This window comes from Monopterus albus, unplaced genomic scaffold (assembly GCF_001952655.1).
Source record: "Monopterus albus unplaced genomic scaffold, M_albus_1.0 scaffold18.1, whole genome shotgun sequence".
NCBI classification, from domain to species: Eukaryota; Metazoa; Chordata; class Actinopteri; order Synbranchiformes; family Synbranchidae; genus Monopterus; species Monopterus albus.
The window spans coordinates 611263-627175 of record NW_018127898.1 but is presented as its reverse complement, the minus strand read 5'-3'; the positions used below and the strand labels follow the sequence as shown (position 1 = coordinate 627175).

At 42.3% G+C, this 15913-nt stretch overlaps 1 protein-coding gene across 1 annotated transcript in view; it reads right to left on the bottom strand.

Annotated features, from left to right (window-relative positions):
- esyt1b (extended synaptotagmin-like protein 1b) overlaps positions 1 to 15797 on the bottom strand; it is a 20621-nt gene extending 4824 nt beyond the window's left edge. The window contains exons 1-40 of the mRNA XM_020593189.1: positions 14868 to 15797; positions 13858 to 13899; positions 12850 to 12984; positions 12675 to 12748; positions 12503 to 12575; positions 12236 to 12325; positions 12002 to 12057; positions 11714 to 11834; positions 11453 to 11629; positions 11141 to 11223; positions 10926 to 10974; positions 10752 to 10841; positions 10538 to 10633; positions 9965 to 10036; positions 9764 to 9850; positions 9526 to 9675; positions 9206 to 9319; positions 8948 to 9124; positions 8743 to 8828; positions 8615 to 8663; positions 8226 to 8315; positions 8043 to 8138; positions 7883 to 7954; positions 7694 to 7780; positions 7463 to 7609; positions 4623 to 4729; positions 4363 to 4540; positions 4073 to 4249; positions 3894 to 3976; positions 3600 to 3648; positions 3431 to 3520; positions 3078 to 3173; positions 2808 to 2879; positions 2350 to 2436; positions 1986 to 2132; positions 1771 to 1907; positions 1307 to 1388; positions 1130 to 1224; positions 931 to 961; positions 824 to 898 (exon numbers count right to left, since the gene is read on the bottom strand). Of these exons, the coding sequence (XP_020448845.1) occupies positions 824 to 898; positions 931 to 961; positions 1130 to 1224; positions 1307 to 1388; positions 1771 to 1907; positions 1986 to 2132; positions 2350 to 2436; positions 2808 to 2879; positions 3078 to 3173; positions 3431 to 3520; positions 3600 to 3648; positions 3894 to 3976; positions 4073 to 4249; positions 4363 to 4540; positions 4623 to 4729; positions 7463 to 7609; positions 7694 to 7780; positions 7883 to 7954; positions 8043 to 8138; positions 8226 to 8315; positions 8615 to 8663; positions 8743 to 8828; positions 8948 to 9124; positions 9206 to 9319; positions 9526 to 9675; positions 9764 to 9850; positions 9965 to 10036; positions 10538 to 10633; positions 10752 to 10841; positions 10926 to 10974; positions 11141 to 11223; positions 11453 to 11629; positions 11714 to 11834; positions 12002 to 12057; positions 12236 to 12325; positions 12503 to 12575; positions 12675 to 12748; positions 12850 to 12984; positions 13858 to 13899; positions 14868 to 15227 (4179 nt within the window). The 5' untranslated portion in view covers positions 15228 to 15797. The remainder of the gene's footprint in view (positions 1 to 823; positions 899 to 930; positions 962 to 1129; positions 1225 to 1306; positions 1389 to 1770; positions 1908 to 1985; positions 2133 to 2349; positions 2437 to 2807; positions 2880 to 3077; positions 3174 to 3430; positions 3521 to 3599; positions 3649 to 3893; positions 3977 to 4072; positions 4250 to 4362; positions 4541 to 4622; positions 4730 to 7462; positions 7610 to 7693; positions 7781 to 7882; positions 7955 to 8042; positions 8139 to 8225; positions 8316 to 8614; positions 8664 to 8742; positions 8829 to 8947; positions 9125 to 9205; positions 9320 to 9525; positions 9676 to 9763; positions 9851 to 9964; positions 10037 to 10537; positions 10634 to 10751; positions 10842 to 10925; positions 10975 to 11140; positions 11224 to 11452; positions 11630 to 11713; positions 11835 to 12001; positions 12058 to 12235; positions 12326 to 12502; positions 12576 to 12674; positions 12749 to 12849; positions 12985 to 13857; positions 13900 to 14867) is intronic.
- Positions 15798 to 15913: the final 116 nt, after the last annotated feature.

Sequence of the window (15913 nt, the reverse complement as noted above, 5' to 3'; positions counted from 1 at the left end):
AATCATCCCAGCAGAAATTGACATGATATTTTAAGACATGAAGAAGTGGCACATTCACTGTGTTTGGAAAAAAATGTGAGGGGTTATTCAGAAAACCCACATGACAGACTGAGACCCAGCAGCGTCTGTTCACTGAACTAATCACCATCAAATGACTGCAGGCAAACTGAAGCCCTAACAAAAGAAAAAGATTACTGCCAAGGCGGATGTTATGCTTTTATAGGTGTTTGTTGGTTGGCTTGTTCATAGCATTACTCAAAAAATAATGAATGAATTTGGATGAGATTTTTTATTTGGAGAGGGTGGGTATGGCACAGGAAACAATCCCTTAGATTTTGGTGCTGATCTGGTTCATCAAACATTACTGAGCTAGATCCTGAAGAAAACCACCATTACTGAAATGTTGGTTTTCTTGGAGAGTTAAAAAAATTAAACACACCTGTTCAATGTGCATAAACTTGCAGAAAAGTGATCATTTCAGTTTTGCCTGCAGTCTGTCCTCCACCACTGGTATGTGTTAACAATAACCAGCATCTTACTGTACATGCAGCATTCTTACAACCCTGCTGCAGACTGTCGTGCTTTTACATCAGCAGGTTAATGTGTTTAATGCTTCCCAGGCTTCAGCCCTGTTGTGCAATGCAAATCACGATGCACTTGAGGGACTTTTATCCCAGGGACAGCTCTTGAGCTTTAGTTCCTGGGAATGAAAAGTACCAGGGACTTTCTGGTGGAAACACACCTAATGATGGAGAACAAATCCCATTAGACAGTGGGGGGGCTCAACTTCCACTCTACTAATCAAGGCATAAACTAAACCCACCTCTTTACCAAAGTCCTGGCTGGGCTTGGTGTGTGGTGGAAGAACTTCACCAGCTTTGGGGATTTCTTTGAGCTCTGTTGGCGGTTTTCGCCAGGAAGCCCAGTCACCGTGGCGTGGGTGAGGTCATCTAGCCCGCCACTGTATTCATGCAGAAAGACACAGAATGCAGAAATGTGTTCAGTTTCTTTGTGGTGGTCACCAATGCAAATTAGCAAGTTCCAGCTCTGCTATTCTTCACATTTATGGCTCTTTAAAGTTAATAATGAACGGAAAAATAAATGCAGCTGTCTGCATTGTGGAGCTCACCACTTTGTTTGTATTTGCTGTGGTTCAGTGTCTCCTTTCACTGCTTTGTTCGACTGTGTGGGATGCTCTTCTGCATCTGTTGGTTCTTTCAACAGCTGAACAAAAATTCATTAAAGTCATGAAGGTGAAACTACACAGAACGTAATAATGACTGACTTTTGCATGATATGAACTCACTGCAGCAGCAGGGAATGTATCAGACGCAGTGTGAATGGCAGATGGCTCAGCGGGTGTAGATTTGCTGGCTGCTGCAACAGACCTGAAGAAAAAAAAACCCCACTGCTTTACAAAGCACAACCAGACTTCTCACTGAAACTAACAAGAAAAAAAAACTTTTCTTTTAGCTTTACACAGCTATGAATGAACTTTCACACTTGTCCTGTTTATTTTCTGGATGTAAAGAAGGATATTTCCCAGTATTGCAAATCCCCCTGTTCCTGCACAAACACACAGGCACCGTACTTTATATTTAGCCTTTATTAGTGCTTGTTTATGTTTCAAATGTGTTTTTATTACTCCTTTTATTTGATTAGCAGGCTTTAGTAGCAGGCTGGTGATGGTTTCTAAATTAGGCTACAGTCTTACAGTACCCTGCAACAGTTTTGATGTGTGCGTTCTTAAATCAGGCATAAAACACTCACTCATGTGTTGGCAGCTGTGAGTGTTTTTCCTCCTCACTAGCTGCTTTAGATGTTTTGTCAGTGATGGTAACCAGTTCCTCTTTCTTTGAACCAGTTACAGATGGCTGTGGAGCTTCAGTCATCCTTGAATTAAGGATCTGGAGCCAACAGGTTCTTGGTTGGTTATTCTATGCATCACAGACAATGGCACTAATCCTCTGTGTGTATTCTCATACCTTGAGTTCCGCCCTCAGTAAGATCTCACTTTCAGGTAAAGCTCCATCCAGATGCATCCACTGGTCCAGAACCAACTGTGGCTCAGAGAGCAGCTCTCTCACAGGAAGCACCAGAGACCCCATTGGCTGGTCCCACGCACTGGACAACTACAGTGATAAGGACACACTTACAATGTCAGAGGTTGACATGTTTCTAACAACAGCAGGTGTAGTATTTTTTTGGACAGTATGATTGACTGTAAAAGCAATGGGCAGGCTAAGCCACCAAGGGTCATGGCTTCATTTTTGCATAGTTGAGGGAGGTGGCGATGCCTTGTTCATCAAATACATCGATGGATAGAACCGTGAGACACAGTACATTCACCTTCACTATGAGCATCTCCTCTCTAGGGTCCCGAACCAAAAAGTAGAATGCTTCCTTCCACTGAGGTGATCTGGATCGATCACACACCTTTAGGCAGATAAAGAGGGAAATGGAAGTCAATGGTTAAACAGTACAACAAAATTTTACATTTACATTTAATGCACTTCGATAAAATAATTTCTCACAGTTTCAGCTGGTATTTTAAACATCTTAATTGGGTGCTGGTATACAAGACTGTCAAGCCTTATGTGTTTTTCAATACAGCCACTGGGGGGCGCCAGAGCTAAATGTTTCAATTTTTATGTGGTGGCTTTTAGTCATTTATCCTGTAAGATTTTAATCATTTATGAATGCTCTGTTTTGGTTTCTGGGAAACTGTAATGGATACGTCATCATAACATTCTACAGACTGTGTGTGTGTGTGTGTGTGTGTCATTCCTTCATTATCAGTGTCATACCTTGGTTTTGTAGGTTGTTTTACCAAATGCAAGCTCAGCCCCAGCCTTGGGCTCACTTCCACTTTTCTTAAACTGGATACAGACAAACATGAAAAATTGTGTGAATAGTTTGTATTCACTCAAACAAAACATTCCTGACTCAGTCTTGTTTTTTGACCCAGTGATTACTTACAAAAACAATTTCTAGAGTAGAATAGTGTATTTGTTTATGTCCTTACCTCCATCTATCCATAACGAGATTTTCAGTGTAAATAATTACAAGGGACTCACAGGCAATGAGTGTGCTCTGTCTACATAGACAAAGAGCAGAGCTGCAGAGGGAACAGCCTTGTTCTGGTAACACTGGAGAGACTGCATCTGCATTACCTGCAGCAGAGAATCAAGTTAAAAATACATTAGAGTGACTCAGCACTGATATGCACAATCAATCTACTGAGCAGGCAATCTTATTTGGAACCACACAGATGAGACAGAAACAGGCAGCACAAATGATCAAAATCATAATTATGTGCATGACTAAAGTAAAGTACTTTGGTTAAATGGTTGCTGTTTTTAAAGTGCTATATAAATACATTTGATTTGATGAATAGAAGAAGAAACAAGTTATGAAAATTTGCACTAACTTGGTCCAGGGTGTCATTATGAGACACTTCAGGAACCCACTCCAGTATCAGGCGAACACGCCCAGATTTCACTTCATTCAAGGTGTACCACTGAGACAGAAACGTACCATTAGTGAATGATTATACCAGGGAGAAACATGTTTAGACACAGCAAGCATGGAGCACTCACTTGGTCTGTGTACTGAGAACGGATGATGTCTGCCATGCTGATTTTGAATCTGTCCACAGTAAAGAAGAACATGCACATTTTCACATGCACCAAATGCACAATGAGTGAAGTGAAGATTCACCACTAAAAACTCTCCAAAACCGACTGGCAGTTTTTTTACATATGGATAAATGATGAATTTAGGCCCATAAACACACGTTTAATGAACATCATGCTGAGGCATTAAAGACCAGGAGTTAGGGAGCCTTTGAGTCATTGCTGAAAAACTAGAAACCTCCACATTTTCCACCATACCTGCCCAAGAAGTCATCCTTGTCCATGTCTTTGTCAAACAGCTCTACTTGTACCTCTTGTCCTGGCTGAGGCCTCAGCACCACCTGCAGGGAGCACAGAACAGTGAGGCGTTTATCACCGTCATCTCTATTTGAACTCACACTCAGGAGCACTCATACTGTACAGTCCCCTCCACACACCTCATACATCTCATTCCAGACAGGGTTGAGATTCTCCTTGATCACATTACTCCTAAACGTGACCTCTCCAACACTGATCTTGCCATAGGGGTCACTCTTGCCCTTCACCAGTCCACTCATCATGTTGTCTTTAGCAACCAGACTCTGGGCCTCCAACAGGATGATTCTCAGCAGCCCCTACAGGAAAAGATCATTTAACTTCTTAGTGATAGATTTTTGTATGAAACGTGATGGCGTCATGTCCTGCTTGCTTATATCTGGTACTGTAGATCACAGTCTTGCAATGTTACCTCACTGGCAAAGCTGAGGTCTGGGGAGGTATGAGCAGGACGTGTTATAGCAGGGCTTGGTGATTCTTCCAGCTTCTCTTCAGTCACATCACCTGCTTTTTCCTTTACATCAGCATCCTTATGCAAACTCACTGAGGAGACAACTGTCTCCACAGGAGGTGTGTCCACTGAGCTTGACCTAAAAACAGAAGCAGTAGCTAGAAATTTAATAGAAACAAGACAAATAAAAAGAAATGACTTTTCAGAGTAAACTCTCTCACCTCATCACTGTGTCTGTCACTTGTTTAAGCTGAGCAGGGGAGGGGTCGGACACTAAAGTGACCTTAGCCTTTTCAGGGGCACCAGGACATTTGCTAGAAATCAGCATCTGCAGTGGAGTCGATATTATTATTATTATTTCACTTTCTAAACCAGCTTTTTTACCAGTCAAAATCAATAAAACACTGACAAATTTACAAAAGAACTCCCTCTAAAGCCTCACAACTATTAATTAACAGGAAAAATGGGGGCAAACTGAGTGCAAGATACAGAGATTGAGACATGTAAACAGAATGGAATTTCAGTCCATTCCTCCTGACAGAACTGGTGGAAATGAGTCAGGTTTGTAGGCCTCCTTGCTCGCACTCTTTTTCAGTTCTGCACACAAATTCTCTATTGGATTGAGGTAAGGGCCACTCCAACACCTTGACTTTGTTGTTCTTAATCCATTTTGCCACAGCTTTTGAAGTCTGCTTGGGTCACTGTCCATTTAGAAGACCCATTGGTGACCAAGCTTTAACTTCCTGGCTTCGTGGCTATATGATGCTTCAATATATCCACATAATCGTCCTTCCTATTGGCCCAGTCTCTGCTGCAGCAAAGACCCCCCCCAGCCTGACGCTGCCAACCCCATGCTTCAGGGTTGGGATGGCATTCTTCAGATTGCAAGCCTCCCCCTTTTTCCTCCAGATATAACGATGGTCATTATAAACAAAAAGTTCAGATTTTGTTTCATCAGACCAGAGGACATTTCTCCACAAAGTAAGATCTTTGTCCTCATTTCGAGATAAGCAGTGGAGATAATGGATGGATGGATGGATGTTCTTCTTGTTGTTTCAGGTTTAATCTTTGTGGTGGACAGTAATGACAGAGAGCGTGTGAACGAAGCACGAGAGGAGCTAATGAGGATGCTGGCTGAGGATGAACTGAGAGATGCGGTCCTCCTTGTTTTCGCCAACAAACAGGCAAGGAACCATTATTGTTGTGCATACACCATTGTAATAATTGCTTGGGGACCTCTGAGCAAATCCAATGTTTTGTTGAATTTAGATTTGAAAAGAAGTAAATACAGCCACAGCAGACACACATAAAAAATTGCCTTTTTCAAAAGTTGTTTCTGTTCATGTCACAGATTTAATTTTCACCTACTCCTCTTCCTGCACATCACTCCAGGCTGAGATATTTTTAGGCTGTCTTGCAGCACATTGCATTTAAAATCTGACTAGCTTTAAGATTAATATCATGTGTGCACAGCATTTGTTTCCGAAATGGCTCTGGCATCTTCAGATATTGCTCTGAATATTTCAGATGTTGACTTTTTTTGATAAAGTCGCAGTTAAGGTTTCCTTCTGATGACTCTTCTATAGACCCTGTTTGTGCATCAACACTGTACAGTGGAACAGTGCATTACTGCTTCTGCTTTAAGTTGATATAACTAATTAGGATCTAAATTCATAGATATTATTAACTGTTAGAAATTCAGTATATATGGTATGTGATGCTGAATTAATAACTTCATGAAAAGAGGGGGTAAAAGAAAGGAGGATGGAAGAACTTGAAAACAATCCAGGGCTGAATGGGGAACAGGAATAACAGATACTAAGACATTAATTAATATTATCATATATTATCATAATATAATTAATATTATCATTAACATTATGTGAAATTGTCCCACACCTCAAAAACTCCCAAATCTTTTACTTGTGACCTAGTTGTATTTTTTCCAGTAGCATGTACAGTTGAAGTCAGAAGTTTACATACACCTTAGCCAAATACGTTTAAACTCAGTTTTTCCACAACTCCTGACATTTAATCCTATAAATACTTCCAGTCTTAGGTCAGTTAGGATCACTGCTTTACTTTAAGAATGTGAAGTGTCAGAATAATAGTAGAGAACAAGATTTATTCCACCTTTTATTTCTTTCATGACATTCCCAGTGGGTCAGAGCCATTTTGACACAGCTTTCGAGGTCTGCTTTGGTCACTGTCCATTTAGAAGACCCACTGGTGACTGAGCTTTAACTTCCTGGCTGATTTCTTGAGATGATGCTTCAATATATCCACATAATCTTCCTTCCTCATGACGCCATGTATTTGGTGGAGTGGCTCAGTCTCTCCTGCAGCAAAGTTCTATGATTGATTTGTACTTTTCAGACCAAAGTATGTTCAACTCTAGGAGACAAAACCTGTCTCCTTTCTGACTGGTATGATGGCTACATTGTCCCGTGGTGTTTATACTTGCATAGTATTGTTTGTACAAATGAACGTGGTACTTTAAGGAAATTGCACCCAAGGGTGAACCAGATTTGTGGAGGTCCACAAGGTCGTGGCTGATTTATTCAGATTTTCCTATGACGTCTAACAAAAAGGTACTGAGTTTGGAAGTAGGCCTTAAAACACATCCACAGGTACACCTCCTGTTGACTCACATGATGTCAATTAGCCTATCAGAAGCTTTTAAAGCCATTACTTCTGACTCACTGGAATTGTGTACAAGTGAAAAAAAAATCTGTAAACAACTGTTGGAAAAATGACTTGTTTCATGAATAGGTACGTCCTAACCGACTTGTGAAAATGAGAGTTTTTTTAACATGAAATCTATGGAGTGGTAAAAAATCAGTTTTAATGACTCCAACCTGAGTGTATGAAACTGTAGTTACACAAGGAAACCAAGATATATATACAGAAAAAAACTGAGAAAAGGGCAATGATTAGAAACAGATAAAGGGATATGTAGTGAAAGTGATAGATGGATTGAGGAAAACAAACCTGAGAAGATATATTTAATATTTAGAATCAGACACGCATAGAAAATGACACACTGACAGATGTCTCCCACCTTTAGTTCAGCCCTTAAAAGAACCTGACTCTCAGGTGAGGCTCCATCCAGATGGAACCACTGGTCCAGGACCAGGTCTGGTTCAGACAGCAGCTCTCTAACAGGAACCACCAGGGAACCAATTGGGAGGGTCCAGCTGTGGGAGAGCTAGGAAAACACAACAGAGGGTGTTAGCATAGATTATACTGTATGCATTGACAAGGCTTTGACTGGGAGCTGAAGCCAGCCTACCTTAACCACAAGACTATCTTTTCTGGGGTCTCGAACCTGGAAGCAGAATGCCTCATTCCACTGAGGTGATGTGGTGCGATCACACACCTTCAGAGGAGATGCAAGAGTGAGTCAATATTATTAACAGATATTGTGCTCGAGCAGAGGCATTAAAACACAGTATAATCTGAACGAGGTCTGGACTCTTACTGTAGTTTTGCGAGATGTTTCTCCAAGAGTAATCTCTGCTCCCACTTTTGGATCTTTTCCACTCTTCTTCACCTGCAGGGAGACAGAACAGGCAATGGGAGTTCAAAGGTTAACTGCTACTCCTACGCACTCTCCTTCACAGTAATATTAAAAGACTCACTGGTAAGCCATCTGCTTGTTCGATATAAACAAACAGTAGCCCGGCTGAGGGCACTGCCTTGTTCTGGTAGGACTGCTTGGAAATGAACTGAAGCACCTAAAGACACAGAAAAGACCTGGTGAGTAGGAACTAAGCTTACCACAAAGAGTCCAATAATCCATAACTTGATCAGAAAATACTCACGTCTTCCAATCTGTCTGACTGTGAAACTGTTGGAACCCATTCCAGTACCAGGTGAAGTCGCCCACACCTCACATCACTGAGGGTGTACCACTGAGAAATAAAGAGAAATTTATTATCAGAGGAGCTACTGGCAACAATCCAAACAAGAGAAATCCCAACATGTTCCATCACTGACCAACTTTATAGACACCGTCTAAAACTAAGACTGTCCTTTTTCTAATATTCCAAATGTTTCTGTGCAGGGGTGTAATGGCAAAGGATACACCTGATGTGACAGACCTAAGTTAAACTGATCAGTTTTAATTCCTCAGTGTCAGACCTTCATGTGGACTTTTCCCTAATTCTAACCACACTCCAAACCCTGAGAATGCAGCTGTGAAGGCTCCCACCTGATCAGTGTACTGAGAATCTATGATGTCCTTTAGATTGATCTTCAGCCTGTATGTTAAGAAATATAAAATTAGAATGTATCTTGAATCTAATGAGCACATGTGATGGTTAAATCATAAATAGCTACCTGCCCATGAAGTCATCCTTCATGTCCATGTCTTTATCAAACACCTCCACATGCAGCTCCTGCCCTGGCAGCTGGGTTAAAATCACCTGAAACAGCACATTTCAATCGACTCTCTCAGAACAAATGCAAATTTCAATCATATTTTAAATTTTCACAGCAATCGCCATAATCTTTCATGTTCTTTCAGTGACTTTGTGTTATTTACCTCATACATCTCATTCCAGGTGGGGTTGAGATTGCCCTGGACAACATGACTGGTGAATGTTTCGCCCCCCATGTTGATCTTGGCATAGGGGTCACTCTTGCCTTTTACCATTCCTCCCATCAAGTTATCTTTCGGAACAAGATTCTGGCCCGCCAGCAGGTGAATTCTGAGCAACCCCTGAAAAATTAAATACACCTGAAGTACGTGCAATAGGCTCAGACCTTTAAAAGAATGCAAAAATCCACTGTCCTCCTTTACCTCTGTGGCAAAGCTAGGATGAGGAGAGGTCTGCTGGGGCAGCTCTTCGGACAGTCCAGCCGCCATATTAGATGACACACCAGATGCAATATGTTCCTCATCTAACCACAGGACCTTTGTTATAGTGGGAAAAAGGGAGAGTGAGACTGAAGGAATAAAATGTGACCGAAATCCAAGAATGTAAATTCAGTTAAGACACCATTTTACGTTTTTGATGATATGCTGTAACTAAAAACCTACACTGTACTAATTAGTTCTGGAGTATTTACCAGTCCACCACAGGTCTAATGCAGTGACAGAATGGGGCTTGTTTCATTTACCCTGAGAACTGTATTGATATAGATGCGACTGGCAGATCCAGAGTTGTCCAACTGGAACCACTGGTCCAGAGAAAGACTGGCACTGGACAGCAGACGGGACACTGGGATGGTCAGAGTGCCCAACGTCTGCACACGGTCAGCATCCTTCACCTGGTTCATTTAACATGGACAAAAGTAAATAAGACTCCAAGTGTGTCTATCAGAATGCAGACTACCTGCATGGCGTCTGAGCACATACCTGAATGGCTATGTCCTGCTTGCGAGGATCGTGGATGAAGAAGGTGAAAGCTTCTGCCCATTCTGGATTAACAGTTGTGAGACAAGTCTACATGAAAAACAATCAGTAAAAATGATTTAAATTAAAAGTTCAAGATGCATACAAGACAAAAAGAAATGAAACAATCTACAGTATTATAATGGACTTTCTCAGTTGATATACCTTGCTCTCTTTAGTGATGTCCTGCACAGACAGCTGCACCATGGGACTGGGCTCTTTGTTTCCCTTCTTCATCTAAAAGATTCAGTTGCAACTATGTATACACTGTAACTTAAACTTAAGATATGTGAACAATGATATTCTAGTAGCAGTACAATAATAGACTTATCTGCCATTCTGACAACACACAGTTGGTCTGAATAATAGTGTGTATAAAGTAACCATAGCAACAGCACAAATAACTGAAGGGAAGTGGCATACTAGATGGCATATTCAGGAAGTATAACTATGCATCACCCCCCCCCCCCACACACCCCCACACACACACACACACACAAAAGGACTGAACTTCATTCCACAGATTCTATCACTGTAGGATACAAGAGCAGAAATTAGCACAGCAGCAAATGTGTGGCCCTTGGACAAAGTTAGTCGCACTCAGAGCTGGAGGCCAAAGCAACAGCTTTGTTAAACAGGTGGCATTTACAGCTCTGACTCAGTTTAACCATACACAGGAAGTGGCTCTGAACTGAGCACAAACGAGAGCAGAGAGGGTAGAGATGGCATTTGACTCACAGGAAGCGCCTCTGCCTTGTCCAGATATACAACCAAAATGGCAGAAGAAGGTGGATCTTCAGTCTTAACCGTCACACTCTCATTCCTCTTTAGGATCTGGGAGAGAATTGTAAAAAGATTTTTTTTTTTTTACTGTAAATGTTTGACAGAGTGGCGAATGACACACACAAAAAAAGAAAAACCTACGTAGTCAGTGGAAATGAGAGACTCAAACCTGCTCTAGTTGATCGGTGCTGGGCAGCAAGGCCAACCACTCCAGTCTCAAATGAACCCGTCCGGACTTAGTGTCTTTCAAAGTGAACCACTGGAAAACAGCCACAGGCACAGATTTACAATCTAAAGATTAAACAACTGGCTGCTGTGGCTGAGATGATAACAGCTTACTCACATCATCGACAGCTATGGATTTCTTCACAATGCCCAAATCCAATTTAGTCCTAAAGGGAGGAGGAGTGTTACCAAGAGAAGAAATGTAGGGGTGAAAATAAAGAGCATATGTGGCAGACGCTGCGATTTTAAAAAAGGTCTTTTTTTTCCAAACTGGTCATGAACGGTGACAGATGAAACACAGATGCATGACAGACATGAACAATGCATATGTACCTGCCCAGGAAGTCATCCTGGTCTGGGTCTTTGTCATATACCTCCACCTCCAACTCCTGACCAGGCACTTCATGGACTATAACCTGATGTACCAGACACACAAGGACATGAGGACTGACGCAGGGCTTTGTATGGAAGCTGGCTGTGACCTCATGAATGAAAACGAACACTCTCTGCACTGTAACACACTAATCCCTCAACTACAGAATAAGATGATATGACCTATGGAAAACAAAAGAATCTACCAACACATACATGCAGAGTAATGAACACAAATTTCAGATTTCCCATAAAACCCTCCAGTCTCCTTACCTCGTACATTTCTCCCCATTTAGGAGCATCTGTGTTGTCAATGTGTCGGGAGGTGAAGGTCTGAGGGCCCACCCTCAGTATGGCATAGGGGTCAGACAAGCCAGCCATGACCCCTTTCACATAATTGTCTTTTGCTGCTAGATTCTGTGCCTCCAATAGGTGGATGCGTACCACACCCTAAGGAAAAAAGAAAGGGGACGGGGGTTAGGGCCTTACTGAAATAACATTTCTACCTGCACATGGATATTTCTGGCTTTTTACCCTGGGCAAAGGAGAACGTAGCTGAGCCACATGCAGACCAGGAACCAGGGGGACAACGAGGCGGTTTGGTAAAACCAAGAAGGAGGCAATGGCATCCATAATCATGCTGTCTGACATGACACTAAGACAGAGGAGAAAATAACATTTCAGCGTAAATAAACTGAACTACATAATTTATAGTTCACTCAATAATAAAAATCCACACAGTGGTAAGATATTGTGAGGTTATTTATAATAATGCTGTGACTACTACTGATTACAGAGTCAAGTTATTCCACCATGACTCACTTCAGTCCAGGGATGTCCAACAAATTAGTCAGTCCAGTCCAATTGATGTCTAGTTGCTGTGAAAAGATTACACCAAAGTATGTGCTGTATGCAGCAAATCAACCAGGATAGATGGGAAATCAATATCATGAATGGTAGACAAGGCTAAAGTGAGACACATGATAGTCACAGGAACGAGGGTTGAGGGGGGGCAACAAGGAAAGGACAAACAGAGGTGACTGTAGATGGACATACGGGCCTCCGGATGAAAAACATGGTGACCGCACCCACAATGGGGACGTCCCCAATCAGCGGCTCCAGAATCACCCTCATCATCCCCTGTAGCTAAAGACAGAGACACAGAAAGGATGTTTGTGAAATAGCTGCTAAATACTAACAAAACAGCCGCATGAAGGTGTAATAATCTTTAAGCTTTTAGATTATTAAAAACTTCTCTAAATTAAGAAATTTTACACAGAATGCAAATATATGTAATGATGCAAGCTTGATAAGAAAACACACCTGTATTCCTTTGACTCCAGCTTTGCAGAAGTATCTTTTCACCTCAACGTTGATCTCTACGTTACCGACATAGCTGAGGATAAAAGAACAGATGTCACTAATGCCTTGTAACAACTTTAATACAGAGGTGACAGTGACTCGTAAATCCAAAGAGCAATGGATAAACATTCACCTGATATAGAGATCAAGCAACACTTGTCCCTTTTCATTCTCTGTGTGTGCCTTGATCCCTACGACCTTCATGGCCTGAAGCAAGCAGGAAGCACATTTGTTTGAACAATATAAACAGTACGTATCATTTGCGTGAATCTTTAGAGCTGTGTCATTTTATCATTTATTGGCATCACCTTGTTTCCCATGTCCACTTTTGTGAAGCTGAGGGTCTGGAGGTGGGTGCTTGAGGCTCGGATGGACGGGGCGATGGTTTCCACCAGCAGCTTCTCCATGTATTGGCCAACAAAGGGCCACACCTGCTGCAGCACCTGGTCAGGCCACCAAGCTTTTATTAGTAAGACACATAACATGTAACCAGAGATATGAAATCATGTGCTCTACATATCAGAGCACTCCACTCTTAAACTTTTTTTTTTTTTAATCAAAGAATGTAATTAATGTGGTTACGTAAACATGTTTAGCCTTTAATTCATTCCTCCAGAGAAATCATCTAGCAGCAGAGGCAGCATTTGGTTGTGTGCTTGTGTGGTTGTGGGGGGGAAAACACAGAGTTGGTTACAGTCTAGCATAAGTGGAGAGTGAGTCATCGGCCGCCTGCTCCTGTGAAGGATGAAGTCTGAGCAACAGTGGAAATCTGCTGGTCTCCTCCCTCCGGTAATCTCTGTCAAAACTCTGCTTTGTCTGCTCTCTGGTGCACAGATCTCACGATCCCTGGATACTTTTATCTCTGTGTCCCCATATTAGTTTACTTAGTTTCTCTGGGCTAGAAGAGCATTGATGAGTGAGGGGTGGGGAGGGGGACAATAGCTGCAGTTTTATTTAGTTTGGGGGACTGGGCGGCTCCTCCCTCTTCCTGAGAGCTAGGCTGCAATGAAATGGCAAGGCCGAGAGGGTTGCCTGGCACTGCTCCTGCTCTCTGCAGTACAAACGGAGTGGCTACGCTAAGTGGGAGTGTGAGGCCATTTCTGGGACAAGGGAGCAACAACAGCAGTGCTACCATCTATCAAATAGCACCAGCTAACAACCTAGCATACACCACCAAAAGTCAATCAACACAACAGCTGGGCTGGTGGATGCACAGACGTGTGTGTGCTGTGGGCTTAATAAAGGAGGAATAACAGTCTTTGTGTAAAAGTCATATGGTGAAAAGCTGAAGTACAAACAGACACCACTGATATTACCTTATTTAGCCACTCGACCTTCTCAACATCTGGAAAGTTGACCTTAAGGAAAAGAAATGCAATAGAGAGAGGTAAACAAACAACAGGATAGGGATGTGATTTAGAACAGGAAATGTCATCAGTAGCACTGCTAATATCATTCCAGTGCTGATCAGGTTTCAGACTGAGCAACTATTCCCCAAAAAAAGCAGGCAAGTACAACTGTCAATACAAAGATCACTTTGAATGAGAGATACGTTTGCAATACAAGTGCTTGAAATGACTTCTCCATTTATATTTCATAGGATTCTGTTAGAGAAAATCCTAACTGGCAATTTGTTATGCATACAGCAGAGTAGCACTGATCAAGCAATATGGATCTTCCCCTTTTTGAAAAGTTTAATGAGGAGTATACCATCTTGTTATGCAAACAAATGTCTGAAAATATCCTGGGGGCCTTCATTTGGGTGTGGCCAGATGCTCCGAGTCAAAACAGACCCATGTGGCTTTTAGCATTTACATGTTGGGTACACATTTTATAAAGTTGTACTACACTCTTATACTTCATAAACATTTTCCAGTCTCCCTTAGTTAAAACTGCTCAAAGGATTAGACAATTTAAATGCCATAACTGTTGCTGTTTAATGCACTCAGCTGCAATTCTTTAAACAAGTTTATTCTCAAAATACTAACAGAGCACATCAGCAATGGTGTTAGAGGAAATAATGGGGGGTGGGGGACCCAAAGTGTCTATTTTATGGGGAAATGAATTATGGGAAACCTTTTCCTAGAGAAACTAAAAATGATACTTCAGAAGGATGGGCTTTTATGTCCTTACAAAACAGCAATGACTTGGCTGGTTTAATGGAATCCAGCTGTTTATCAGACTGCCAGGGAGAGCAGGGATATGATTTTAGGGTCCACTGCTGGGTTGTGCCTGCTCGGTGAAGTCACTGTTGCTGCGTCATGGGGGCTGTTGGATAGATTTTGGATGAATAAGACACTCTGGCAGCTGTGGGGTCATTTCTTACCCATGCGGGAAGGTCCCGTTTGATTTTGGACACCCCCGTGGACGTGAACTCCTGGTCGTTGTCGAAATATATGGCTGACTTCAGGCGCGCCTCCTTGGCTTCTCGGGCATGTTTCCATCCCGTGTAGACCATCATGCCGCACACCAGCAGACCGGTGCTGACGCGGTAGTAACCAGCCAGGTAAACGGGCAACAAGGCGCCCAGACATTTCCCAAACGTCCAGAGCACGGCCACTGCACTTATGCCCTTCGGTTTGGGAGCTTCTTTCACCTGGGTGTCCAGTCCCGTCTTCTCGGTGTCTCCTGTCGTCGGACTCTCTGCGCCCTTGGGTTCACTCGGCTCCGATTTGTCGGTTTGCATAGTAGTATCTTCTGAAACAAATTATCACTAAAAAGGCAACTTTGAATAATAAAAAAAACAACTTTTAGCGTGTTTGAACGCACGTCGTTGCCACGCTGGCTCGTTCACCGCCCGTCTGCGTGTCGCATCTTCTGAATGAGATTTAACTAAAGCTAAATGTTTATTATCGCCGAGTGGGAGCCCTTCAATGGAAAGCACACGTAGGTACAGGAGAAGTGCTCGACAGAAGACTCTGCTCCTCTCCCAGTCCAGTTATCTGGATGAAAACACGCCCACTGAAACAAAAAAATCCATATTTGACTCTTTCACTGCTGCGGCAAGACAGTTTTGTTGTGACTGCGTAATTACTGCAGCAAACGGAGATTACCTATGCATAACGGATATTACTCAAATGTCCCTTTAGTTGTCTGTTTAAAAAGGAACTTTACCTGTTTGATGAAGCGCACAGGAGACTATTGAGATGCAGCCCTTTAGCTAGAGCCCGGCGTCATATCGCTAACGCACAGAACTTCTAGACCATACTTTCTGCTGCTCTGGTTATTTTAAAACAGCAGACTGGGCACTCCCCTCAATCCCAAATCCAGGATGCCAAAACCGAAACGAGTCCTTCGCTTGTGCTAAGTCATCAGCAAATATTCCACTTGTTCAAAGGGCCGTTCTGATAGGAGACACAGGGAATTATTAAG